Here is a 27282-nt window from a genome sequence, read left to right as displayed (position 1 = left end):
CTGGACCAGGGATAGTGAGAATGAGTTGTTATAATCACAGCCTCTGACTTCTAACCTTTGTTGTGTAGATAAGGTCTTACTTTGCAGTCTGTTTCCTGCTGAATTTTTATTCTGTTCCACTCAATATCCTCTTTAACATATTGCTTTACCACCCTACAGTTTACTCCACTCTGTCATGGTGATATAATTGTACCCTGCCCTTTATATCTATCTTTCATTTAGTGCAATATACTCTGAGGGGCATAATTGAATGAAAACGTCTATCTCCATGGGCGTTTATCTCCGAGAACGGGTCCGTGAAGGGGCGGACCGAACCGTATTTTAAAAAAAAATAGACGTCCATATTTTATTTGACAATTTGTGAGCTGGGCGTTTTTGTTTTTCAGTGATAATGGAAAATGAAAGCGCCCAGCTCAAAAACGAATAAATCCAAGGCATTTGTTTGTGGGATGGGCCAGGAGTCGTAGTGCACTGGTCCCCCTCACATGCCAGGACACCAACCGGGCACCCTAGGGGACACTTTTACAAAAACAAAAAAAAAGGTAAAAGAGCTCCCAGGTGCATAGCACCCTTCCCTTGTGTGTTAAGCCCCCCAAATCCCCCTCAAAACCCACTGCCCACAAGTCTACACCATTACTATAGCCCTAAGGGGTGAAGAGGGCACCTACATGTGGGTACAGTGGGTTTGGGGGGGTTGGACGACTAAGCATTAAGCAGCACAATTGTAACAGGTAGGGGGGGGGGGGCCTGGGTCCACCTGCCTGAAGTCCACTGCACCCCCTAACAACTGCTCCAGGGACCTGCATACTGCTGCCAGGGAGGTTGGTATGACATTTGAGGGTGAAAATAAAAAGTTGTGAAACATCATTTTTTGTGGTGGGAGGGGGTTAGTGACCACTGGGGGAGTCAGGGGAGGTCATCCCCGATTCCCTCTGGTGGTAATCTGGTCATTTAGGGCACTTTTTGGGGCCTTATTCGTGAAAAAACAGGGTCCATGAAAAGTGCCCTAAATTCTAGCTACAAACGCATACTTTTTTTCCATTATCGGCGAAAGGTGCCCATCTCTGTTCGGGTGATAACCACGCCCCAGTCCCGCCTTCACCACGCCTCCGACACGCCCCCATCAACTTTGTAAGCTTCCGCGATGGAGTGCAGTTGAAAACGTCCAAGTTCGGCTTTCGATTATACCGCGTTATTCGCTTTTGGGAGATAAACGCCTATCTCCCGCTTTAGGTCGCAATATAGGCGTTTTTGTCTTTCGATTATAAGCTGGTCTAACTCCCATCTTATTTTTCAAGCTTCTAGGATTTATATATAGACATTTCAAAGTGTGTTTTCTTGTCTGTACTGGATTTACAGCTTGCTTACTAGTTGAGAGGGATAGTTAGCAGTCTTTACTTTCCATCTGCTCTTCTCTTAAGGAGTCTGGCGTACTTCTGCCTTTGTTGCAACTTCCCTATCGCGATGCCCTTACTTCCCTGTTCTGATACCATCCTTTTAATATAACTAATCCCAATCCGTCTGCTCCTGAATGACTGTCAACATCCCCCATGCTTCCCCTTCCTCAGAATGTTGTCCAGTTCCTAACAAATCTAAATCCTTGTTCCCTGTACCATTGTCTCACCCACATATTGAAACTGGAGCTCTGGGTCCTGAATGTGGAACAGGGAATATTTCTGAAAATGTTACTCTGGAGCTTCTGGATTTCATCTTTCTATCCAAGAACCTAAGTTTGGCTTCCATGACTTCCCTCCCACACTTCCCTTTGTTTTTGGTACCCACATGTACCAAGACAGCTGGCTCCTCCTCAGCATTGTTTAAAATCTTATCTAGGTGATGTGTGAGATCTGTCTTTCACCCTACCTTACCTGTCCCTCCCTAGCAGAAGTTCCTGGAGACACATCCTCAGCTGCTGTTGACTCAGTAAGCCACGTTGAACCAAAACTTGTTTTGTAAGACCGAAGACCCCGTTTACCAAGCTGCGGGAAAAGGGGGTCTGCGCTGGCATCAGCGTGTGTTTTTGACTCGTGCCAAGGTCCCTTTTTATTGCAACGTGTAAAAGGTAGGTCTTTCTTTTCTTGAGGAAATAGCCGTGAAGCACGTGACACACGATCATTTGAAGGGGGGGCCCTTACCACCACCCATTGAGGTAGCGGTAAGGGCTTCCGCGGTAACCGGGCATCGTGTGGCACTGCCGGGCACACACCGGCGCTACAAAAATAAAAATATTTTTGTAGCACCGGATATGACAGCGTGCTGGGGGTGGGAACTATCGCTGGGATTCTGCAATAGCCCAGCGGTACTTCCTTTTTAGCAAGTGGTAAGCCCATGTTGGGTTTACCGCTGCTTTGTAAAAGGGCCTCTGAATGAATAAATAAATATTAGCTCAGGTCCTCTTAAAATGCTTACAAGATATAGATGGGGACAGATTTGCAGTGGTTTTCCTCCTTTTTAGAAGGTTTTCTCCATCAAATATGGGTTTTTGTTTTTTTTTTCCAGGGAGAGTCGCAGTGGTTTAGTATGCTGGGGGGGGGGGGGGGGGTCCCTCAGGATTCTGTTTTCTGCTGTATTATTTGACATCTATAGGTCCCTTTTATGTGATCTCTTGTGACAGAGTATTGTTTGTCAGTTTTTGTGCTGATACTATATTAGCGATTGTATCTTTTTCTAAGTCTCTTGGTTCTCATCAGGCATTTTTCTGAGATTTCAGCACAGTGTGGTCAAAATGGCCCAACAATGAATATGGAAAAGACTGAGATGATGGTGGTACCTACTGATCAGCTCTACTCTTCTCTGCATTTTTGTCTTTACCCTCCTTTCTTGAAGCTGTTCCAATTCATAGTTAAATCTATTATCTAGGAATAGTTCTTGACTCTGCTGATATTTCGGCCACAGTTTTTTTTTTAATGTATTATTTGAACTTTGCTGCTTCATTTTCACTATGTCAGATGATTTTTGTATGCTGACTGAATTGTTGATTTTACCTTCATTTGATTACTGTAATGTTCTATATTAAGGTTTGCCAGCTACAGTGCTTAGGTTTTTGCAACTTGTTTAGAACACTGCAGCACATCTGGTTTCTGGATGTGGACAATTTGGAGGCAATTCGACAACTGGGAGATTCCATTTAGGTTCCCTAAGGATATGCAATGGGACCCTATTCCATCATGGAATCTAAACGACTTAGGGTCCTGTTTACTAAGCTGCGCTAGAGGCGTGCTAGCGTTTTTAGCGTGCTCTAACCGTGTAGATGCTCAGAATATTCCTATGGGTATCTACATGGTTAGCGTTCACTGAAAACACTAGTGATCCTTTGTAAAGAGGGGCCTAAGTTCTCTTATAGAATAGTAGGTTAACCTGTTGACTTGCCTAAGATTTAGATCCTCAGTGTTACCAACTGTAGAGCTGGTGTAAATAATGCTTAGTCCTGCCCATGTCTTTCTCATGCTCTATCGCTACGTCAGCCCCCTTGTAAGTGGATATTTGCAAACTAGCACTTAGGCTTCCTGCTAGCAATAATGCAGGTACCAACATACATACAAGCCGAAATACTGGTATTCTAGATATTCACGTATGCGGCATCTAGATTATAGCATTTCCCGTTTAATGCCGAGTTCTTCCATTCTGACACAGTTTTCACTATGACGTACTCAACTGGAACAATTTACCGTTGAACTTGTGGTGTCTGTAGCATTATTTGATTTTTTTTTTTTTTTAAGATAAAGGCTTGACGTGACTGTTTTCTTTTACTTACCCATTTCATTTTGAATTATATTTTTATTTCTCTTATTGTTTCTTTTTATGTGAACTATTACATGTGTTTGTTATAAACCATCTAGAAGTATGTTGATAGGTGTATATGTAATAAAATGAAATGAAAAAATAATGACACTTTGATGTAGGGTGTCTTGTTTGCTGTTCTAGGGATTGGTCACATTTAAGGACGTTGCTGCTTATTTCTTGGAAGTGGAGTGGAACCTTCTGGAAGAATGGCAGAAAGAGCTGTTCAAGAAAGTCATCAAGGAGATTCATGACATCCTCAGATCACGAGGTAAATATGTTTCTCTGTCATCTAGCACACAAGCACATAATGGGATCAGTGGTGTACAAATCACAGGAACTAGATACCATGGGCACCTGAAACTTAGAACCTGGCTTCTGATGCCATCCCATATTCAATAGGAGCCTGTGAAAGACTCCACTTTACAGGCTCTGCAAAAGATGCTGCTCTCTGTTGTAAGATAAGATGATACCTTAGACTAGAGGCTTCATACAACACCAGCAGGAGTCTCTCTCCCATTCCTATACAAAATATTTTGGCACAGAAGACCAGAGAGAGGATTTACCTCTCAGATTTCTTCTGAGACTTCTGAATAAGGTGATGACATATCAGCTGCACACTAGTTAACTATATTGTTCAACATATAACCCCTCCAAATGGTAACCAGAAGTTTGGCACCTGCAATGCCTCCACCTAAGCGGACTATGAAGAGAAATCTCTGTACCAGGAAAACTCTATGATATAATCTAACCAAGTGTCAGGCCACTGCTGCCTCTTCTTTCCAAGCTTTGTCAGACAAATACACACACCCCAAGATATCTGTATATACACATATACACACACCTCCATGCACACATCACACACGGCTCCATCAAAGATGGAACCTCTCCAGTAATTTTCCTACTTCTTATTGGCAGGTTATTTAATTGTTAATCCTGATGTTATATTCAAGATTGAAAATAAAGATGAGAAATATTTCACTCAACAATCTGAGTGGGAGGGAAAAGAAAATCCAAATGACTCTACCAACGGTAAGTAAATGTTTTGGATTTAATGGGCTTTGCAATTTTAGATCACATGAGATGATGTAAAACATCAAACATTTGGACATTTAAATCAATTTTCTATTTTTGTATTAACAGATACTTGGTGAATCCTTGTAAATGTGTTTTCTCATCGCAGGTCTTCCAGTTGTAATGACTGTGTTCTCGCTGAGTGTTAAACAAGAGGAAGATCTGCCCTTCATGGAAAATCCTGAATCACAGATGTCTGAACAGATTCATCCTTCTGTAACAAGTAAGTATAAAAATCCTCCTGTACATCTTTACTGAAGTCAGCTGGAACCATTCAGGAATTCAGCGCTGGTGGGATAAAAGGTTGTCATCTCCTCTTCTCCTCCCACTGTCTATTTCCCTACTTTGGATAGATTAAACTGCCCGTTGAGATGGAGGAGGCACTGATAGAGGTGGGTATCCCAGATGTGCGATCAGGTCTGCAAAACCCTTCATCCTAGAGTGTGTTGGGGTTGAGAAATCTGTACTGTTGAAAGGGCTGCTGGAGGTGGAGGGCTGCACTGTTGTGGAGGAACATGACTGATGAAAATGGTGCAGTTTGACTTAGTCAAGGACATTGTGTATTGCTGATAGGTTAATGCAAATCACAGTACATAATGCAGTTTATCGTAATGATGCCATTCTCAGTTCCAAAATGGTGGTCACAACTTCCTGGGGCAGCCTCATGCTCATGGCATTCCCAATTTCATAATGGCGGCTATGACATCCTTCTCATGGTATTCCCAGTTCCAAAATGGAGGCCGCAACCTCCCACAGCAGTCTCGGCTGCCATTTTCTTTTGTTTTTTTTGTAACTTTAAATTTATGAATTTTCAAGCAAAATAACTGACAGCATCTATTAACGGAAAAAAATTAATCGTAAGTATGCATTTTGTTACATAATTGCCACTCCAATAATTAAAAACTAAAAATAGACCCTTCCCATCCCTTTTCTCCCTCCCCCCTTTCCACTCCTTTCCCCAAAACTCACAGAATGTCCTTCCAGCTGGAGAAGTCTTCCCTACATTTCTTGATAAGATTTCCATTTATTATGTTTTAAGGCAGTCAGTCTATATCATTTGCATATAAAACACAGTGTCTTTTTAACCATCTCTGTAGTTTGCATGTCCCGTGTATACCTATGTGAAGCAATCAGCAGTTAGGCTGCTGTAAAAGCCAACAGCATTAATTTATCCAGAGCTCCCGTTATCCCTTCCACTTTCCCACTTAATAGGGCATTTTCCATACTGCACGGTATATGAGTCTCAAGTAACTGTTGCTCATATGTAAATACCTTCTTCCATAATTTCTGGACCTTATGACAGTTGTTCCCAAAGCTGGTCCTGTAGGCACCCCAGCCAGTCAGGTTTTCAGGATACCCATAATGAATATTCATGAGAGAGATTTGCATGTACTGCCTCCACTGCATGCAAATCAATCTCATGAATATTCATTGTGGATATACTGAAAAGCTGTCTGGCTGGTGTGCCTCCCAGACCAGGTTTGGGAATCACTGCCTTAGGACATTCCCACCCGATGGAGAGGGTGTGGCCAGAGGGGAACTATACTCAACATAAACCATTCCCTTTCCTCATAATGACCTGTAATGTCATCTTACCAGTACCTTAAGACCGTTCTCAATAATCTGAGGTGCATATGACAATTTATGAGATTGCAATGAGATATTTTTCCATTTGTCCTCAGAAAACACTCTATTTAAGTCCCTCTCTCATACCCCCCCTGTAGGTAGCCTTCCATTTATCTAAGGTGTTGGGGAGCCCATAAATATAAGATATATAACCCCTACCAACTTGTTGACTCACTAAAGTTTCAGAAGCCAGCTTAAGTTTTCCACCCCCTGCTATTAGTTGTTCTACCTGAATTAAATGTTTATCTTGAAGGTAAAGGAATACATCTCTAGCTGCCAGTTGGTAGCAACCTTGTAACGTTCCAAAATGTAGAATTTGGACATCTTCTATAAATTGACCAAAATAGAGAAGACCATGTCTTTCCCATCTTTGAAACAAGGTATTGCCTCGCCCAGGTACAAAGTTATCTGTACGTCCCAGAGGTTGAAAATAAGCCCATGTCTTATCCTCCAATAAATGGGGCCGTGTCTTGATCCTTAGGCCCGTAGTGATCCTCATAAATGGGTTTTGGACCTCTTGAATGTCTTTGAGCATGCTAGCTGCCCAGGAGAGAAATTCCAACTGAAAAGTACTAGCCCCTTGTTTTGCTAGGACCCATTGTTTGGATGGGGTGCCTGCCACGCTTGCTAATATTTTTCCAGCTTGGGTATTCCCATCCCCCCATTCTCCTGAGATTGGAACATAGCCTCCCATGCCACTCTGGATCTCTTTCTTCCCCATATAAAACAAAATATCTTTTTGTGCCAACATTGAAATATTATAGGAGGTATTTCAACAGGGAAAACTTTGAATAAATATAAAAATATAGGGAGAACCCTCATTCTTGCTGTCTCCATCCTTCCTATCCAGGACAGTATTAATTTATCCCACCTCTCTAAATCTTGGTTTCAGCTGAAGAGTGTCTCCCAGTCTGCCCCTAGTTTGATAGCCAAATATTTAATAGAGCCAGAAACCCATCGAAAGGGAAAACATTTCCTAAGATTTGTCCCCTGCCCTTTGGAAAGGGATATGTTCAAAATCTCTGTCTTAGTGAGGTTAACTCTGAATCCCAATAAGCTTCCATATTCTGCCATTAGCTCCTGTAAAGCCATTTGGGCCTTTTCTTTACCTTGAATCAGTATCAAACAGGGGTGGACTGACCATTCGGGCAGTGCCCGAGAGCCCAGAGTCTCCAGGGGGCCTAGAGGCTCTGCCTGGTTGCCCTTGCTTGCCACTGCCGCCACCGCACACTACAGCTGTCAGCCGCCCTGGTGGTCTAGTGGCCGCTGCTGCGAACGCTGCAGTGCCAGTACAGAGCCCCGTGCTTACAACACTGACAGCGAGGCTTGCCAGAACCCCGCCCTTGCGACACACTTCCTTCTTCAGTGGCGGGGAGGATCCAGCAGAGCCTCGCTTTCAGTATTGCAGCATGTGGCTCTGTACCGGCAGGCAGGTAGCTTAATTTTTTTCTTTTTAGAGCTCAGAAGCGCTGCAATATGGAGCCAGTTTGAAATGGGGTGGTGGGGGTCAGAAAGATGGACAGCAGCAGCCAAAACCCCATAGGACCAACTAAGAAGGTTAGATTGAGAACAGGCCAGGGGTTAGCATGTTTTGTGGAAAGCAGTGGTATATTGTAAGGCTTCCCAGTGCAGATTTAACAGTTAAGATGAAGAACCCATCAGGAAACAGGATATCCTCGCTGAAATGTGGCCATCTGTATTGTATTGGTTAGAACAGAGTAGAAAAATTAGTACACAAAATACAGTTTATAATTGCTGTTTTTACCAGCTACAATAATTTTTGAAGCTGTTTTAGTGATATTCAATTTTTATTTCATGATATTTATATCATGAAAAATAATGGAGTTGCTGGTGAAAGAAAGGATAGTTAACTTTCTAGAAGCCAACGGATTACAGGACCTGAGGCAACATGGCTTTACCAAAGGAAAATCCTGCCAAACAAATCTTATTGACTTCTTGGACTGGGTGACCTAAGAACTGGATGAAGGATGTGCACTAGATGTAATCTACTTGTACTTCAGCAAAGCCTTTGATACAGTCCCCCACAGAAGACTCATGAATAAGCTGAAAGGGTTGAACTTAGGACCAAAAGTGGTGAACTGGATAAGAAACTGGTTGACCGACAGGTGGCAGAGGGTGGTGGTAAATGGAATCCGCTCGGAAGAAAGGAAGGTGAGCAGTGGAGTTCCTCAGGGGTCGGTGCTGGGGCCTATTCTGTTTAATATATTTTTGGGAGATATTGCTGAAGGGTTGGAAGGAAAGGTGTGCCTTTTTGCGGATGACTCTAATTATTAAACGTTAACATTTTAATAATTAACAATATCTGTACATATATTGTCAACAATTACACTCAATTATCATGGAACTCACTTCCACATGTCTTTCACAGCATCATCCACACAGTCAACCCAAACTCATACATTCCAACCACATGCTGCAACGCACCAAAGTCACATTAGAATACTTATGCTTAAGATACAAATCAAATATCTTCCCTTAACTTTTGATGATGTTCTAAAATGTTGCTTCCATACACTTGAATCGAAAGCAAAAGTCCCAAAGTACGTGACGCAGGCTGCTTTCACACAGCAGCTCACGTGTTTGTGTGGCAGAGTCAAAGTAATAATTGTACCAAAGCAATAAAATTCCACGTGCAGATGATGAAACTTTGTATGTAATCAAGCGTCACTCCTGTCACGCCCAGCTAGATATCATGCTTGACTGCTTGCGTGGCAACACTGTACGGCATTAGGAAGTCTTCCATGAAAACCATCAATAAGGCCAACTTAATGACATCACTTTAGTTCCTCAATGGGAGACCGCATTTCGTGGTTTACTTCATCAGGAGGAACTACTCCCCACAACCTGTAACAATTCAATAACGCATACCCCAAACAGATCGTGTCAAAATCTCAAACACTATTTAAGGTTAAGGCCCAGATGCATTAAAGACATTGGTAATTCCCGTTCCCTACCGATTCCATAGAAAAATTTCGCTGTGGAGGGGTAAGTGGCGCGGCGAAGACTAAATAGAAGGGGGAAAAAAACACGAGCGCCGGCAGAGCAAAAAACTGCGAAAAAAAAACGTCTCTCACAAGCGCAGGGAGAGTACGTCCTTAAAGGACGCCCCTCACATGCGCTCCCTGCTTTTTTTTTTTCTTTCTTTTTTACCTTTTTTGGGGGCCCTTTTCCTTTCCGATTCCCTCACAGGAGCCCTAACAAGAGGTCAGACATCTCGTTAGGGTTCCTACGGTAAGGGAATCGGAAAAACGGTAGTGCATTTGATTATAATGGGCTGCAACGGTACTGCAGCTCATTATAATAGCTTTTCAATCATTTGCATTCCGTTTTCGTTGCCTGCTATCGTGGCAGGGAAAATGCCCTTAGTGCATGCCCGGGGTGAACTACTTGCGTTTTAAACTGGCTGGAACCAGTTTAAAACGCAAGTTGTGGGCTCGTTAGGTTTTGTGCATCTGGGCCTAAGACCCTTAGGGGACACCGTATCCCATGCAAAAATGTATTGTTGTTCTATTGCAAGCAATTGTGCACTAATGTCACCCCCCCCCCCCTAATTGGGGGGGGGGCACTTGCACTAATACTACACATTTTAAATCTTCAATCTTATGGTTTTGTGCACTCCAGTGTGTTACCAAAGGTGCTTCTTTTTTATGAGTTCTAAGGTTACTGATATGCTCAGCCAGCCTGTGTTTTAGCTGACACTAGCTAGCTTATTTTTGAAAGAGAAAGACGCCCATTCTTCGACACAAATCGGGAGATGGGCGTCCTTCTCGCAAGGTTGCCCAAATTGGCATAATCGAAAGCCGATTTTTGGCCTGCTCAACTGCTTTCCATCGCGGGGATGACCAAAGTTCATGGGGGCGTGTCGGCAGTGTAGCGAAGGCGGGACTGGAGCGTGCTTAGGAGATGGTCGCCCTTGGCCGATAATAGAAAAAAGAAGGGCATCCCTGATGAACACTTGGATGACTTTACTTGGTCGCTTTTTTTCAAGACCAAGCCTCAAAAAGGTGCCTGAACTGACCAGTACCACCCGAGGGAATCGGGGATCACCTCCCCTTACTCCCCCAGTGGTCACTAAACCCCTCCCACCATAACAATACTTTTTTTCCAGCCTCAGCCTCAAATGCCATACTCAGGTCCATCGCAGCAGTATACAGGTCCCTGGAGCAGTTTTAGTGGGTGCAGTGCACTTCAGGCAGGCGGACTCAGGCCCACCCCCACCCTATCTGTTACACTTCTGGCGGTAAATGTGAGCCCTCCAAAACCCACCACAAACCCACTGTACCTATATGTAGGTGCCCCCCTTCATCCCTAAGGGCTATGGTAGTGGTGTACAGTTGTGGGGAGTGGGTTTTGGGGGGGGTTAGGGGGCTCAGCACCCAAGGTAGGGGTGCTAAGCACTTGGGAGCAATTTTTGAAGCCCACTGCAGTGCCCCCTAGGGTGCCCGGTTGGTGTCCTGGCATGTGAGGGGGGACCAGTGCACTACGAATGTTGGCTCCTCCCACGACCAAATGGCTTGCATTTGGTCGTTTTTGAGATGGGCATCCTCGGTTTCCATTATCGCCGAAAACCTGGAACGACATCTCAAAAATGACCTAAGGACAACCATCTCTAAGGTCGACCTAAATTTCATGATTTGGGCTTCCCCGACCATATTATCGAAACGCAAGGTGGACGGCCATCTTATTTCGATAATATGGGTTGCCCCGCCCCTTCGCCGGGACGTCCTTAGAGGTGGACACCCTTAGAGATGGTCGTCCCCGTTCGATTATGCCCCTCTTGGTGTGTCCGATATAATATAACGAGCACGGACACATGATGCAATAAACCACTCCTTCTCTATTGCATGATGTGTTGCCATGCAAATAGAACTTTTTAGTGGACCCCAGTATTGCAACCCACTTGGTAGTGACAGAATGTAAAAATTGTCATAGCACTGACATCCAGTGGCCTCCAGATAGAACATCACGGTTTTGAGACTCTCCAGCGCTCTTGCAAAAGTGACAGGAGGAGGTTGTTGAATTTCATCAGCATGTGCCTTGCTGCTCATTTCTTCATCTGTTCCATCATCAGCCGTTGTTGCCTGCGTGTAGGCGCATATCTCGACATCAGTGCTGTCTTCGGCTGTTTGTAGATTGTAATCAACAGCTACGTAGCGATGGAACTCCTCTTCAGTAACACCGGTTGGTATGTCAATAACCTCTTCATCTGACACGTTTGCAACAGCTGCATCTGTTTTGTCCCTCTCCACATCCTTAACAAAGCTTGCCCGCTTGTAGCAGTTCACATTGGTTGCCTGTGTAACATGATTCCAGGCTTCTTTCTGCATATGTAGGGAATCCAAAAGTGATAGATTACGAGCCAGTTCAACAGCAAGTTTATCCTTGCCAATCTGGTCTTCCAAAACGCTCATCAGACGACGTAGCACAAGAGCCCGAAAATGTTGTTTGAAATTGGCTATTATGCCCTGATCCATAGGTTGGATCAGAGAGGTAGTGTCTGGTGGCAGGAAGGCCACCTTGACGTTAGACAGCCTGACATCATCCCTGTGTGCAGCACAATTATCACAAAGCAGCAAAATCTGACGCTTTTGTGCCTGCATTCTAGTGTCTAACTTCTTTAGCCACTGCTTCCAAATTTCCCCAGCCATCCATGAATTTTCGTTAGCCTCGTATGACACAGGAAGTCGCTTAACTTTCTTGAAGCATTGGGGCTGTTTGCTCTTTCCAGTGACGAGGGGTTCCAACTTCTCACTCCCATCCATATTGCAGCAAAGGAGGATCGTCAGTCGGTCCTTCGATGTTTTACCTCCAGTAGTTTCGGCATGTTTGAATACAAGCGTTCCATCAGGAATCACTCGCCAGTAGAGACCATTTTCGTCAGCATTGAAAATGTCACGAGGTGCAAACTCGTTCAAGATGGTAGGAAGAACTGAAAACAACCCAATTTTCAGCACCAAAGTCAACGGCATCTTGTTTCTCACCATGCTATTTCTTGAATTTTATGCTATTCCTCTCCTTCCATCTTTCCAACCATCCAACAATGGCTTTGAATTCAGTTAGTCCAAGACTTTCAGCTAGCTGGTTAGCTTTCTCAATAAGCAGTGGACCACTGACAGGAAACTGTCTGCTCCTGACTCGAGAAAACTACTGAAGAAGAGCATCTTCTACCTCCTCAGCTTTTCCCACCCGTCTTTGTTTCCGTTGTGGATTTGTATTGTTTTGCCAGTCTTCCAGAAGCTGGTCTTTCTACTTCAAGACACGTGAAATTTGACTGGTATTGACCATATTCTTTAGCAATAGATGCTTGACTTTGTTTTCTAATTTTTTAAGAACTTCTATTCATTCAGCCAGTGTTAAAGTCTTACAGTTGCGCGACAACGACACCAGTGTACACTCTAACAACATTCTTTTGCTTATTCTGCCTGTGGCAATTAACCAACGAGATTTCAAATTTACCGCCCTTTTGTCACGTGCCAATTGGCTGCCCATCTGCCCATTTTAGTGGAAATTGCCCCCTCCATTCTCTTTGTACATCAGCACTCAGCGGCAGTGCCAAAGATTTTGTAAGATTCAATTTGAAACCCGAATGCTCTCCATATTTAGCGATCACTTGAAGCAGACACTCTAATGACTGCTGAGGTGTGTCCAGCGTAAGCACTAAATCATCTGCGTATGCCAGTATTTTTAACATATGTTCCCGTATCTGCACCCCCACCCCCCCCCCCACGGATGTTCTCATTTGCCCGCACCTCACATAATAGAGGTTCCAAGGAGATCAGAAACATTAGTGGTGACAAAGGGCAACCCTGGCGAGTCCCCCGCTCTACCTTGAACTCCCCTGTTCTAACACCATTAACTAGTAGTTTAGCCCTTGGCAGTGTGTATAATGCTTTAATTGCCTGTAGATACCAGCCTTGCACTCCTATCCAGCGCAAAGTTTCAAGCATGAATGGCCATAGCATTATTTCAAAAGCTCTCTCCGCGTCTAAGCTAATTATCATTCTTTTGGCCCCTTCTTCTGATGGCTGCATCATGGCCACTATTAGTTTTCTTACATTAAGCACTGACTGTCTCCCTCTTACGAACCCTACTTGATCTTCTTGTATAACTTGGGGCATAGCTGGGGCTAGCCTGTCTGCCAAAACCCGGGACAATATTTTAATATCTACATTTATCAATAATATCGGCCGAGTTGTAATGGGTCATGCCCCTGCTTGGGTACTAAGCTAATCAGAGCTGTGTTCGCATACTGGGGAAATACCCCATTTTCTACAACCTCGTTGTACAAATCCAACAGTGGGCCTACCAGTTGATCTTTAAGTAGTTTATAAAACTCCCCAGAGTACCCGGTGCCGAATGTAACCACTGCGCTTTAATAGCACGCTGGATTTCTTTTGGCGTTAATGGCATGTTAAGAGATTCTACCACTCCCTCTGTTTGTTTTGGCATACCTGATTTGGTCAGGTATTCTCGCAGGGAGGCCCCATCTTCTCCGTCTTCCCCTCTCCCCGTGTATAATGCCTCAAAATGTTCCTTCAGAATCTCTGCAACCTCCTCCAGTTTGCTGGTAGTCTCTCCTTCCCGTGTTTTAAAAACTGAAATGAAATGCAATCTGTGCGCTCTTTTCACTAACCTCGCTAAGTACCCTCCTGATTTATCCCCATATTTGTAAAAACCATATTTTCTATAAATAAGGGCGCAGGCCATTCGCTCGTGCAAGAGGCTATTCAGCGCAGCTCTGACCGTCGTGAGGGAGTCAAACAAGGCTGGTGTAGGTGTCCTAGTATATTTCTTCTTTGCCTCCCTAAGCTGTCATTCCAAGGCTATGACCCCCTGTGCGATACATCGATTATGTTTACTCACATATGCAATTAAGTCTCCCCTCAACACTGCCTTAGCAGCAGACCAGAAGAGACTAGGGTCTTCTAAATGTTGCCCATTAAATGTAAGATATTCCCCCCATTTGATGTGGAGATATTTGATAAATTCTGGAGAGGAGAAAAGATACGCTAGGAAACGCCAGCCCGAGGGTTGCTTAAAATAAGATTGCACCTTTAGATCTATCCAGACCAACGCATGGACCGAAATCTCTTCCGGGCCTATGTGCGCATCTAATACCTGGGGGAACACCTTCTGGGATGTTAAAATATAATCTAATCGTGACTGTGTGCGGTGCGCTCTAGATGTATGGGTGTAATCTCTTTCCTATGGGTGCAACAGCCTCCATGGGTCCACCAGGCCTGCTAACTTGCAAAACGATTCCAATATCGTCTCACCTGGCTAGGCCCCTTTTGGTGTTCTCTGGACCCCTGACCTATTTATTTCCAAATCATAAACCTGGTTCATATCCCCCGCTATCACCAGCAGCAGGTTTTCATATTGCTGGCACCTAGCTAATAAATGTGAGTAGAAGCTCTTGCTCTTCATTAATGGTGCATAAACCGCCACTAGTATCATCTCTTTCCCTTGAAGATTAATTTGAACTAACACGTATCTCCCCTCCCCATCTTTAAAACGGAGCTTGGCATGACAAGTCAAACTCTTGTGGAGCAAGATTGCCACCCCCCACCCCCTCTTCTTCCTGTCGCTGGTGAACAATACATCTCTCCCACCCATTGTCTCTTTAGCTTTTCGTGTTCCTCTATCGAGAGTCTCATCTCTTGGAGACAAGCTATGCGAGCCCCATGATGTTTTAAAGCCGCCAAAATTTTTGTGCATTTTATTGGAGAAGTGATTCCACAAACATTCCATGAGACCAGGCGCACTTCTCGCCTTAACGACCTAGCTAGGGTCCCAGGAATGCTATCTCTGCAACATCCTATTCATAAACTCCCCCGGGACGCCCAGCCTCTCCCCGGGGTAACTTTCTCTCACAGCACAGCATTTGTAATCGCTCTTCCTGCACCAAATATGTACATGTCCTAGTAAGTTCCTACCTTCCTCATGAATTACTTTCCCTTCAAGTGACCCCCTCTTTCCCGAAAACCGCCTCCCTTCCCCCCTCCCACTTCCCTTTCTGCCCCACCCCCTTTTCCCTATGCCACCAACCCATTCTGTAGTAGGTTTAGAGTCACCTCCATACTTGGGACCCCCCCCCCCCCCCGCCCCTAAAGCTGCTAGTCCCACCAGAACCCCATAGTAATCTTAAACATAACATAATAATAAAGTCACCTCCCTTTATTACTACTAATACTACTAATAACATTTGTATAGCGCTACCAGGCGCACGCAGCGCTGAACATGAGACACATAGAGACAGTCCCTGCTCAAAGAGCTTACAATCTTATTCAGCTTACAATCTTATTCAGATGCAATCTGCTCTGTTTCTCTCTGTGTCATTTCTCAGCTTTTAGGGCTATCAGAGCTGCTGGCTCCTCGGTTGTTCTCAAGTGCTTTCAGAAAACCAGTTGCCTCCGCCACTTTGTCATAGGACTTCCAACCGCCCTCATGCTTGATCTTTAAAACCGCTGGGTAAATCAACATGCAATCGCTGGCATACCGGGGTAAACTGCTTCCTTCTATCCTGTAGTTGCGCCGAGTAGTCCCGATAAATTCGTATCATGTGTCCATCATAGGTGGAGGGGCATAATCGAACGCAAACGCCCATGTGTAAGGACGACCATCTCCGAGAACGGGTCCGTGAAGGGGCGGGCCGAACTGTATTTTCTAAAAAGATGGACGTCTATCTTTAGTTTGGAAAATACGGTTTGTGCCAGGCAAATATATTGGATGTGGGCGTTTTTTGAGCTGGGCATTTTCGTTTTTCAGCGATAATCGAAACCGAAGCGGCCCAGCTCAAAAACGACCAGATCCAAGGCTTTGTGTCGTGGGAGGGGCCAGGATTCGTAGTGCACTGGTCTCCCTCATATACCAGGACACCAACCGGGCACCCTAGGGGGCACTTTTAAAAAAATAGAAAAAAACATTAAATTACCTCCCAGGTGCATAGCTCCCTTCCCTTGGGTGCTGAGCCCCCCAAATCCCCCCCCAAAACCCACTCCCCACAACTCAACACCATTACCATAGCACTTAATGGTGAAGGGGGGCACCTACATGTGGGTACAGTGGTTTTTTTATTTTGGGGGGGGGGGTTTAGAAGGCTCCCCTTTACCACCACAAGTGTAACAGGTAGGGGGGTGATGGGCCTGGGTCCACCTGCCTGAAGTGCACTGCACCCACTAAAAACTGCTCCAGGGACCTGCATACTGCTGTCAGGGAGCTGGGGATGACATTTGAGGCTGGCATACAGGCTGGAAAAAGTTTTTGAAGTTTTTTTTTTTTTTTGTGGGAGGGGGTTAGTGACCACTGGGGGAGTCAGGGGAGATCATCCCCGATTCCCTCCGGTGGTCATCTGGTCATTTAGGGCACTTTTTTGGGACCTGTTCGTGATAAAAAAGGGTCAAAAAAAGTGACCTAAATTCTCGCTAAAAACGCCTTTCTTTTTTCCATTATCGGCCGAGCGCGCCCATCACTGTTCGGCCGATAATCATGCCCCAGTCCGCCTTCACCACGCCTCCGACACGCCCCCAACAATTTTATTCGTTCCCACGACGGAGTGCAGTTGAAGACGCCCAAAATCGGCTTTCGATTATACCGATTTGGGTACCCATGCGAGAAAGACGCCCATCTCCCGATTTGGGTTGAAAGATGGGCGTCTTTCACTTTCGAAAATAAGCTGGTTAGTATTCTCCCTCTTCATTCTATATCCTCATAGAATTTCCATTTTATGACTATAATTATGTTCTGGGCATCTGTCGGCCATCTTATCTCCTTCCCACGCGGTGTGCCCGTTCAAGGCATAAAGGCCTCGCGTGGTCTGACAGTGCGAATTCAGATATAAGCCACTTTTCCAGCACAGTCCCCAATACTCTGTCTCCCAACGATTCCAGCAGTCCTACGATTCTCAGGTTAGCCCTCTGTGATCTGTTCTCCAGATCGTCAGTCTTCGCTGACATCGCTTCTATCGTAGCGGCCACCAGTTTCATGTGCTGCGCAACCAGGGTGATTTCATCCTCTATTTCTGACACCCGTCTTTCAAGCTCACCAGTTCGCTGTGTGCTCTCAGCCAACAATGTTTCTATGTTAGTAATTTGGCAGGATAGTCTCTCCCATTTCACCTCCATCGCTTTCTCCACTGCTGCAGTTAGCTGGGACAACTGATCCACCGAGAAAGTCGGCCCCTCTGCCACTTGTTTAGGCTCAGTGTTGCCGTCCGCCATCCGGGGTTTGTCTTTCTCCTTTTTTGTTCCCCTGCTAGCCATATTTCTCGCAGGAGTCTCTAAGAATTTATCCATTAAACAGGCAAACCAGAGGGGAAGTAATTCTTGAAAGTTTCCAGCTCTATTCGGGTTTTTTATAGAAATATAAGGCTTCAGGGCCCCAGAGAGCAGGAGAACATTTCTCACACTCTCTACAGCATCACGTGACTCCCCCCTGGACGACAATTTAAACTTCTCTGTCCTCCCCCCAGGACGCCCCTTCCTACCCCGATTGCGTTTGCCCATCCAGCTGTAGACGTAGCCCTTCATATAATTGTACTCATCTCTTCTATTTCTTCTACTTTTAATGCCCTTTGTTCAGTACGATATTGTTCTATTTTTAAGTTGTGTTCACTTAGCTGTTTTTCAAATGTGGTTGGAATGTATGAGTTTGGGTTGACCCTGTGGATGACACTGTGAAAGACGTGTGGAAGTGAGTTCCATGATAACTGAGTGTAATTGTTGACAATATATGTACAGATATTGTTAATTATTAAAATGTTAATGTTTAATAATTGGAGTACTTTGTGGTAAATTGTATACAGTTAAAATTTAATGCCAAGAAGTGTAGAGTGATGCACTTGGGGTGCAGAAACCCAAAATAGAGATACCAAATAGAGGGGAGAGATTAGTAAGCTTGACTCAGGAGAGAGACCTGGGGGTGTTGGTGTCTGAGGATCTAAAGGTGAAGAAACAATGCGACAAGGCGACGGCTGTGGCCAGAAGGATGTTAGGCTGCATAGAGAGGGGCATAACCAGCAGAAGAAAGGAGGTGTTGATGCCCCTCTACAAGTCATTGGTGAGACCCCACTTGGAGTATTGTGTTCAGTTTTGGAGGCCGTATCTTGCTAAAGATGTAAAAAGACTGGAAGCAGTGCAAAGAAAAGCTACAAAAATGGTACGGGATTTGCGTTGCAAACCTTACGAGGAGAGACTTGCCGACCTTAACATGTATACCTTGGAGGAAAGGAGAAACGGGGTGACATGATACAGACATTGAAATGTTTGAAATGTATTAATCTGCAAATGAACCTTTTTCGGAGATGGGAAGGTGGTAGAACTAGAGGACATGAATTGAGTTTGAAGGGGGGCAGACTCAGGACTAATGTCAGGAAGTATTTATTCACGGAGAGGGTGATAGATATGTGGAATGCCCTCCTGCGGGAGGTGGTGGAGATGAAAACGATAATGGAATTCAAACGTGGGATAAACACAAAGGAATCATGTTTAGAAGAAATGGTTCTGCAGAATCTCAGCGGAGATTGGGTGGCGATGCCGGTAATTGGGAAACAAACCGGGAGCTGGGCAGACTTCTACAGTCTATGCCCTGATTGTGACTAAATAGGGATGAGCTGGAGTGTAAATTTTAGGGGGCTTCGACATTAGCTTCTGAACTTAGTACAAGAACAGTACTGGGCAGACTTCTACGGTTTGTGCCCTGAGAAAGGCAAGAACAAATCAAACTCTGGTATACATATAAAGTATCTTGTTGGGCAGACTGGATGAACCGTACAGGTCTTTATTTGCCGTCATTTACTATGTTACTATCCTGCTTATTTTCGAAAGAGAAGGGCGCCCATCTTCCGACACAAATCGGGAGATGGGCTTCCTTCTCGCAAGGTCGCCCAAATCGGCATAATGGAAAGCTGATTTTGGGCGCCCTCAACTGCTTTCCATCGCGGGGATGACTAAAGTTCATGGGGGCGTGTTGGCAGTGTAGCGAAGGCGGGACTGGGACGTGCTTAGCAGATGGGCATGCTCAGCTGATAATGGAAAAAAGAAGGGCGTCCCTGATGAACACTTGGGTGACTTGGTCCATTTTTATTTCACGACCAAGCATCAAAAAGGTGCCCGAACTGACCAGATGACCACCGGAGGGAATCGGGGATGTCCTTCCCTGACTCTCAGTGGTCACTAACCACCTCCCACCCCGAAAAAAACAACGTCATGTCCTTCGCTATGCCTCTGTCCCTGCGACGGCAGTTGAGGACGTCTAAAATGTGAATGTTTCTGTGAGAAGGATGTCCACGCCTTTGCTATGCCTCTGACACCCCTTTTATTTGGATTTTGGATCACAAGTAACAGCAGTGGGATTTGAACTGGCCACCTCTGGATTGCAAGACCAGTGCTCTAACCACTAGGCCACTCCACCACTCCACTCCCTTGAAATTTGGCCATTGTAATTAATTAGCTCTGCCTCACCCGTTTGAGCAGCGGAAGCCAGGGGCTTTTTGCTATCCTGGACAGAATTGCAAATCCCCTCTAGATACTTAATCACCCCAACCTTGTATCTGCTCATGTCAGAAGCTTAGCTAAAATTGGGTGGCGGAGCAGGTGGGGGGAAGAGGGGTTGGTGGTTCGGAGGCGAAAATAGGGGAGGGCAGACTTATATGGTCTGTGCCAGAGCCGGTGATGGGAGGCGGGACAGGTGGTTGGGAGGCGGGAAAAACTGCTGGGCAGACTTATACGGTCTGTGCCCTGAGAAAGACAGGTACAAATCAAGGTAAGGTATACACATGAATTTATCTTGGGCAGACTGGATGGACCATGCAGGTCTTTTTCTGCCATCATCTACTATGTTACTATGTATATTACTATGACAGGCTTACACCGTCTAGGCATTGGTAACCTCCCCAATTAGAAAGGAACCCAGTATGCAGAAGATATAGTAAGATAGTTTATTAGCATTATCATCTCACCCAATGATGGTACAGGCAAGTAGGTATTCATATGATGGTACAGCAGTTCACAGCACGTCTCTCTAGCCTTCTGGAGTCTTCTCTTGTAGCTTTCCTTCTCCCTTCTGATTTAATACCTCTCAGACTGCTGCTTATATACAATTTTGGCCCTATTGATTCTAATGGACCCTGGCTTTTTCATTGGAACTCTTGGCCCTTATCAGTTGATCAGAATGACTTCACATGTTCTCAAACCTTCCTCTAGCCCCCCCCCCCCCCCCCCACTTTGGATCTCACCCGGGGTGCAGCTGACCCAGTACTATCTCTATATCTTTGCTCATGACTTCTTGCAGGTGCCAGTCTTAGGACTGTAGACAAGAGCAAATGCCCCCTCCCTCTCTATCTGCTCCTAATTACCTCATTCCAGCACTTGCTACAGTGAAATGTAACTGTGTCAAAGGTGATCTCTGATTTTTTTAAAAAGGCCTAGCTGTTAGCCTGAGTCATTGGCCTGTATTTTACTGAGAGCAAGGGCTACTATATTTCTTCACCATCTCTTTGGGGGGGGGGGAGGTATGTGTGTGTCAGCGGAAGCATAACGAAGGCGTGGGCGTCCTTCTTTCAAACATTTTGGACGTCCTCAACTGCCCCCCCCCCCCCCACACACACAGGGATGGCCAAATTTCATGCGAGTGGAGTGGTAGAATGGCCTAGTGGTTAGAGTACTGGACTTGCAATCCAGAGGTAGTACATTTGTTTCAGTAGAGAATCTCACTATCAGTTTCTTTTAGCAAAGGGACAACACGACATTGCAGTATATTGCTCTTAACAACCGCACTGTGTTTCACAATACTGCCGTATTTTTTCCTGCTACTATTCGTGACTCCTGACGCAGGCACTGCGTGCCAAAACATGGACCGTGTCGGGTCCACACAAAAGACTGTTTTCCTACATAAGTACATAAGTAATGCCACACTGGGAAAAGACCCAAGGTCCATCGAGCCCAGCATCCTGTCCACGACAGTAGGTGGAGGCGAGTGGTTACAAGTGGTTACGAGTCAAAAGCAATGTTAAAGAGGTGGGCTTTCAGTGTAGTTTTAAAGGTGGCCAAGGATGGGGCAAGACCTAGGAGCTCAGGAAGTTTATTCCAGGTGTAGGGTGCAGCGAGACAGAAGGCGTGAAGTCTGGAGTTGGCAGTAGTGGAGAAGGGAACAGATAAGAAGGATTTATCCATGGAGCGGAGTGCACGAGAAGGACGAGTGTGGAGAGATACTGGGGAGCAGCAGAGTGAGTACATTTATAGGTTAGTAGAAGAAGTTTGAACAGGATGCGAAAACGGATAGGGAGCCAGTGAAGCGACTTGAGGAGAGGGGTAGTATGAGTAAAGTGACCCTGGCGGAAGATGAGACGGGCAGCAGAGTTTTGAACCGATTGGAGAGGGGAGAGGTGACTAAGTGGGAGGCCAGCAAGAAGCAGATTGCAGTAGTCTAAACGAGAAGTGACAAGGGTGTGGATGAGGGTTTTGGTAGAGTGCTCGGAAAGAAAGGGGCGGATTTTACGGATGTTGTAAAGAAAGAAACGACAGATCTTGGCGATCTGCTGGATATGAGCAGAGAAGGAGAGAGAGAAGAGTCAAAGATGACCCCAAGGTTTCGAGCTGAGGAGACAGGGAGAATGAGAGAGCCATCAACAGAAATAGAAAACAGGGGGAGTAGGGAGGTGGGTTGGGGGGGGGAAAATGAGAAGCTCGGTTTTGGTCATGTTTAATTTCAGGTGGCATTGAGACATCCAGACAGCAATGTCAGACAAGCACGCTGAAACTTTGGTTTGGATGCAAGGTGAGATATCGGGGTAGAAAGGTAGATTTGGGAGTCATCAGCATTAATCTCATCCCATGGTAGAAAAAGCCATGGGATGAGATTAATGAGCCAAGGGAAGAAGTGTAGATAGAAAAGAGAAGGGGACCAAGAACAGAACCCTGAGGTACGCCGACAGGCAGAGGGATAGAAGTAGAAGAGGATCCACCAGAGTGAATTCTGAAGGTGCGGAGAGAGAGGTAGGAAGAGAACCAGGAAAGGACAGAGCCCAGGAATCCAAGTGTGGACAGGGTATCGAGGAGTATGCTGTGATCGACAGTGTCAAAAGCGGCGTAAAGATCAAGAACAATGAGGATGGAATATTGACCTCTGGATTTAGCCAGTAATAGGTCATTGGAGACTTTAGTAAACGCAGTTTCGGTTGAGTGGAGAGGGTGAAAACCAGATTGTAGTGGGTCAAGAATAGCATGTGAGGAGAGAAAATCAAGGCAGCGGTGATGAACAGCACGCTCAAGTAATTTGGAGAGAAAAGGGAGGAGGGAGATGGGTCGGTAATTAGAGGGATAAGTAGGGTCGAGTGAAGGCTTCTTAAGGAGAGGTGTGACCACAGCATGTTTAAAGGCAGTAGGGACAGTTGCAGTGGAATGTGAGAGGTTGAGAATGTGACAGATAAAAGGAATAAGAGCAGGTGAGATGGCATTAAGAAGGTGGGTGGGAATGGGATCAGAGGAACAGGTGGTACATTTTGAGGAAGAAAGGAGAAGTGTAGTTTCTTCTATAGTAACTTCAGGAAAGGAGGAAAAGGAATGAGGGGAAGGAGAGAGACGGGAACGGACTAGTGGAGGGAGAGGTGGCAAGATAGAGAATTCAAGGTTTATCTTTTGAACCTTGTCGTGAAAGAATTCAGCAAGGGTCTGAGGAGATAATGAAGGGGGAGTTGGGGGAGGGGGCACCTTGAGGAGAGAGTTCAATTTGGTGAAGAGAAGTCGAGGGGTAGAGCCAAGAGAGTTGGTCAATTGGATATAATAATCCTGTTTGGCGCTTAAAAGAGCAGATTGGAAGGAAGTCAGCATGAACTTAAAGTGTAAGAAATCAGCAAGGGCCCGAGATTTCCGCCAGAGGCGTTCGGCGGAGCGGGTACAGGAACGTAGGTAGCGGATATTAGAAGTCAGCCAAGGTTGGGGTTTTGTACGCCTTGTAGGGCGGATCATCAATGGTGCAAGAGTGTCTAAGACAGAGGATAGAGTATTGTTGTAAGAAGAAACAGCCTCGTTGGACAGACGTGGATGGTGCCACAGTAGAGAGGAGGTTTGAAACATGGGAGGCTAGAGATGAAGGGTCAATATCATGAAGATTCCTAGATAAATTAGATAAGATAGGACGGGACTGGGAGGGAGGAGATTTAAGTGTGAAAGTTATAAGATGGTGATCAGAGAGAGGAAGATCAAAGGCAAGGAAACTAGAGGGTGAACAGTTGGAGGAGAAGATGAGATCAAGACAGTGACCATTTTGATGAGTGAGGGAGGTGGAGCATAGTTGGAGATTAAAGGAGGATGTTAAAGCGAGTAACTTGGAAATATAAGAGTTAGAAGGATCATTAGCAGGAATATTAAAGTCACCAAGGATGAGAGAGGGGGAGGAAGGATAATGGAAGAAGGCAAGCCAGGCATCAAAGCCATTGAGAAAGGATGAAAGGGACTTATCAGGGGGACGATAAGTGACCGCTATTCAAAGAGGCAGAGGAGAGAAAAGGGCGGATAGAGTGTACTTCAAAGGAGGAAAAACAGTGAGATTCAGGTGGAAGAAGGGGTTGAAATCTGGAGGAGGGAGAGAGAAGTAGTCCAACACCACCCCCTTTAGTAGTGGTTTATGGACTTGTCCTTTAGGAAACCGTCTAACCCCTTTTTAAACTCTGCCAAGCTAACTGCCTTCACCACATTCTCCGGAAACAAATTCCAGATTTTAATTACGCTTTGGGTGAAGAAAACATTTCTCCAATTTGTTTTAAATTTGCTACACTGTAGTTTCATCGCATGCCCCCTAGTCCTAGTATTTTTGGAAAGCGTGAACAGACGTTTCACATCCACCTGTTCCACTCCACTCATTATTTTATATACCTCTATCATGTCTCTCCCTCAGCCGTCTCTTCTCCAAGCTGAAAAGCCCTAGCCTCCTTAGTCTTTCTTCATAGGGAAGTTGTTCCATTCCCGCTATCATTTTAGTCACCCTTCGCTGCACCTTTTCCAATTCTACTATATCTTTCTTGAGATGCAGCGACCAGAATTGAACACAATTCTCAAGGTGTGGTCGCACAATGGAGCGATACAACAGCATTATAACATCCTCACACCTGTTTTCCATACCTTTCCTAATAATACCCAATATTCTATTCGCTTTCCTAGCCGCAGCAGCACACTGAGCAGAAGGTTTCAGTGTATTATCGACGACGACGACACCCAGATCCCTTTCTTGATCCATAACTCCTAACATGGAACCTTGCATGATGTAGCTATAATTCGGGTTCTTTTTTCCCACATGCATCACATTAAACGTCACCTGCTATTTAGCCGCCCAACCTCCCAGTCTCGTAAGGTCCTTCTGTAATTTTTCAGAATCCTTTTGCAAGTTAACGGCTTTGATTAACTTTGATTAACTTTGTGTCATCAGCAAATTTAATTACCTTGCTAGTTACTCCCATCTCTAAATCATTTATAAATATGTTTAAAAAGCAGCGGTCCTAGCACAGACCCCTGAGGAACCCCACTAACTACCCTTCTCCATTGTGATTACTGCCCATTTAACCCCACTCTGTTTCCTATCCTTCAACCAGTTTTTAATCCACAATAAGACATTTCCTCCTATCCCATGTCCCTCCAATTTCCTCTGTAGCCTTTCATGAGGTACCTTGTCAAACGCCTTTTGAAAATCCAGATACACAATATCAAACAGCTCCCCTTTGTCCATATGTTTGTTTACTCCTTCAAAGATTTCCCCACACAAAAGCCGTGCTGACTCGGTCTCAGTAATCCATGTTCTCGGATGTGCTCTGTAATTTTGTTTTTAATAATAGCCTCTACCATTTTCCCCAGCACCGACATCAGACTCACTGGTCTGTAATTTCCCGGATCTCCCCTGGAACCTTTTTTAAAAATCGACGTTACATTGGCCACCCTCCAATCTTCCGGTACCACGCTCGATTTTAAGGATAAATTGCATATCTCTAACAGTAGCTCCGCAAAGCTCATTTTTCAGTTCTATCAGTACTCTAGGATGAATACCATACGGTCCAGGATTTTTTTCTACTCTTCAGTTTGCTGAACTGCCCCATTACGTCCTCCAGGTTTACCGTGAAGTCAGTAAGTTTCTCCGACTCGTCCTCTTGAAGTACCAGTTCCGACACCGGTATCCCACCCAAATCTTCCTTGGTGAAGACCGAAGCAAAGAATTCATTCAATCTCTCCGCTTCGTCTTTATCTTCCTTGATTGCTCCTTTTACCCCTCGGTCATCCAGCGGCACAACCGCTTCTTTTGCCGGCTTCCTTTTAATAAACCGAAAAATTTTTTTACTATGTTTTTTTGCCTCTAATGCTATCTTTTTTTCATAATCCCTCTTGGCCTTCTTTATCTGCGCCTTGCATTTGCTTTGACACTCCTTATGCTGCTTCTTGTTATTTTCAGACGGTTCCTTCTTCCATTTTCAGAAGGCGTTTCTTTTAGCCCTAATAGCTTCCTTAACCTCACTTTTCAACCACGCCGGCTGTCTTTTGGACTTCCTTCTTTCTTTTCTAATTTGCGGAATACAAGTACATAAGTAATGCCACACTGGGAAAAGACCAAGGGTCCATCGAGCCCAGCATCCTGTCCACGGCAGCGACCAATCCAGGCCAAGGGCCAATATGTTTGGCCTGGACCTCCAGGATGGTATTTTTGAACAGCGTCCATGCCTCTTGTACAGTTTTTACCCTCTCAGTTGCCCCCCTAAGTTTTTTTTTTTTAACCGTTCTTATTTTATCATAGTCTCCTTTTTTAAAGTTAAACGCTAACGTATTTGACTTCCTGTGTATAGTTACTTCAAGGTTGATATCAAAACTGATCATATTATGATCACTGTTATCAAGCGGCCCCAGTACCATAACGTCCCTCACCAGATCATGTGTTCCACTAAGGACCAAGTCTAGAATTTTTCCTTCTCTCATCGGCTCCTGCACCAGCTGCTCCATAAAGCTGTCCTTGATTTCATCAAGGAATTGTACCTCTCTAGCATGTCCTGATGCTACATTTACCCAGTCTAAATTTGGATAATTGAAGTCACCCATTATTATCACATTGCCCATTTTGTTTGCGTCTCTGATTTCTTTTATCATTTCTGCATCTACCTGCTCATCATGGCGAGGCGGACGATAGTACACTCCTTTCACCGTCCTTTTCCCTTTTATACATGGAATTTCAACCCACAATGATTCAAAGGTGTGATTTGTGTCCTGCATATGATTAAAGTTTTTATGTCCCACTTTTTTTGAAGGCTCCTGGTACTTTTTCTTTTGTTTTTTGGATTTCTGTTTGTACTTTGTTCCCTGATTGATGCAGACAAAAATATTTTTATTTTTTGGAAAAACAAGCAAACATGCTGGCCAGAGCTAGCAAAATTTGCATGTGGGATCCTGTAAATCCTGCTACCAGCACATCTTCTAAGACATCTTCTATTGCAGGAAGGACTGTGGAAGACAGGAGAACTTGAAATTGTTGATGACTTCTTATTCATCCACAGATTAAAAAATCTTAACAGTGCTTCATAGGGCAGATTTCTCCCCTCTAGGGCACACAGAATGGGTTGTATTTTGTACCCCTGAACATTTTAACAGGGTGAATTAGGATTCCTTGGTGTAGCAGGTGGTGGTGGTGGGGTTATTATAGTTGCTCGTTGTTATTATTGTTTTCTATTTGTGATTTATAAACCACAGTTGCACAGGATATTGTTCCTTTTTATACTTTAATGAAAACATTTAAATATAAAATCATAAGTGTTCG

General features: G+C 44.9%; 1 protein-coding gene across 1 annotated transcript in view; it reads left to right on the top strand.

Moving 5' to 3' along the window:
• Positions 1-4792: 4792 nt before the first annotated feature.
• Positions 4793-27282, top strand: part of LOC115464470 (zinc finger protein 420-like) — a 100877-nt gene continuing 78387 nt past the window's right edge. Inside the window, 2 exon segments of the mRNA XM_030194847.1 lie at positions 4793-4812; positions 4964-5077. Coding sequence (XP_030050707.1) covers positions 4978-5077 — 100 coding nt within the window. The 5' untranslated portion in view covers positions 4793-4812; positions 4964-4977.

Source organism: Microcaecilia unicolor, chromosome 3 (assembly GCF_901765095.1).
Source record: "Microcaecilia unicolor chromosome 3, aMicUni1.1, whole genome shotgun sequence".
In the NCBI taxonomy this organism is placed as follows: domain Eukaryota; kingdom Metazoa; phylum Chordata; class Amphibia; order Gymnophiona; family Siphonopidae; genus Microcaecilia; species Microcaecilia unicolor.
The sequence above is the reverse complement of the archived record's forward strand: the minus strand, read 5'-3'. Positions and strand labels throughout refer to the sequence as shown.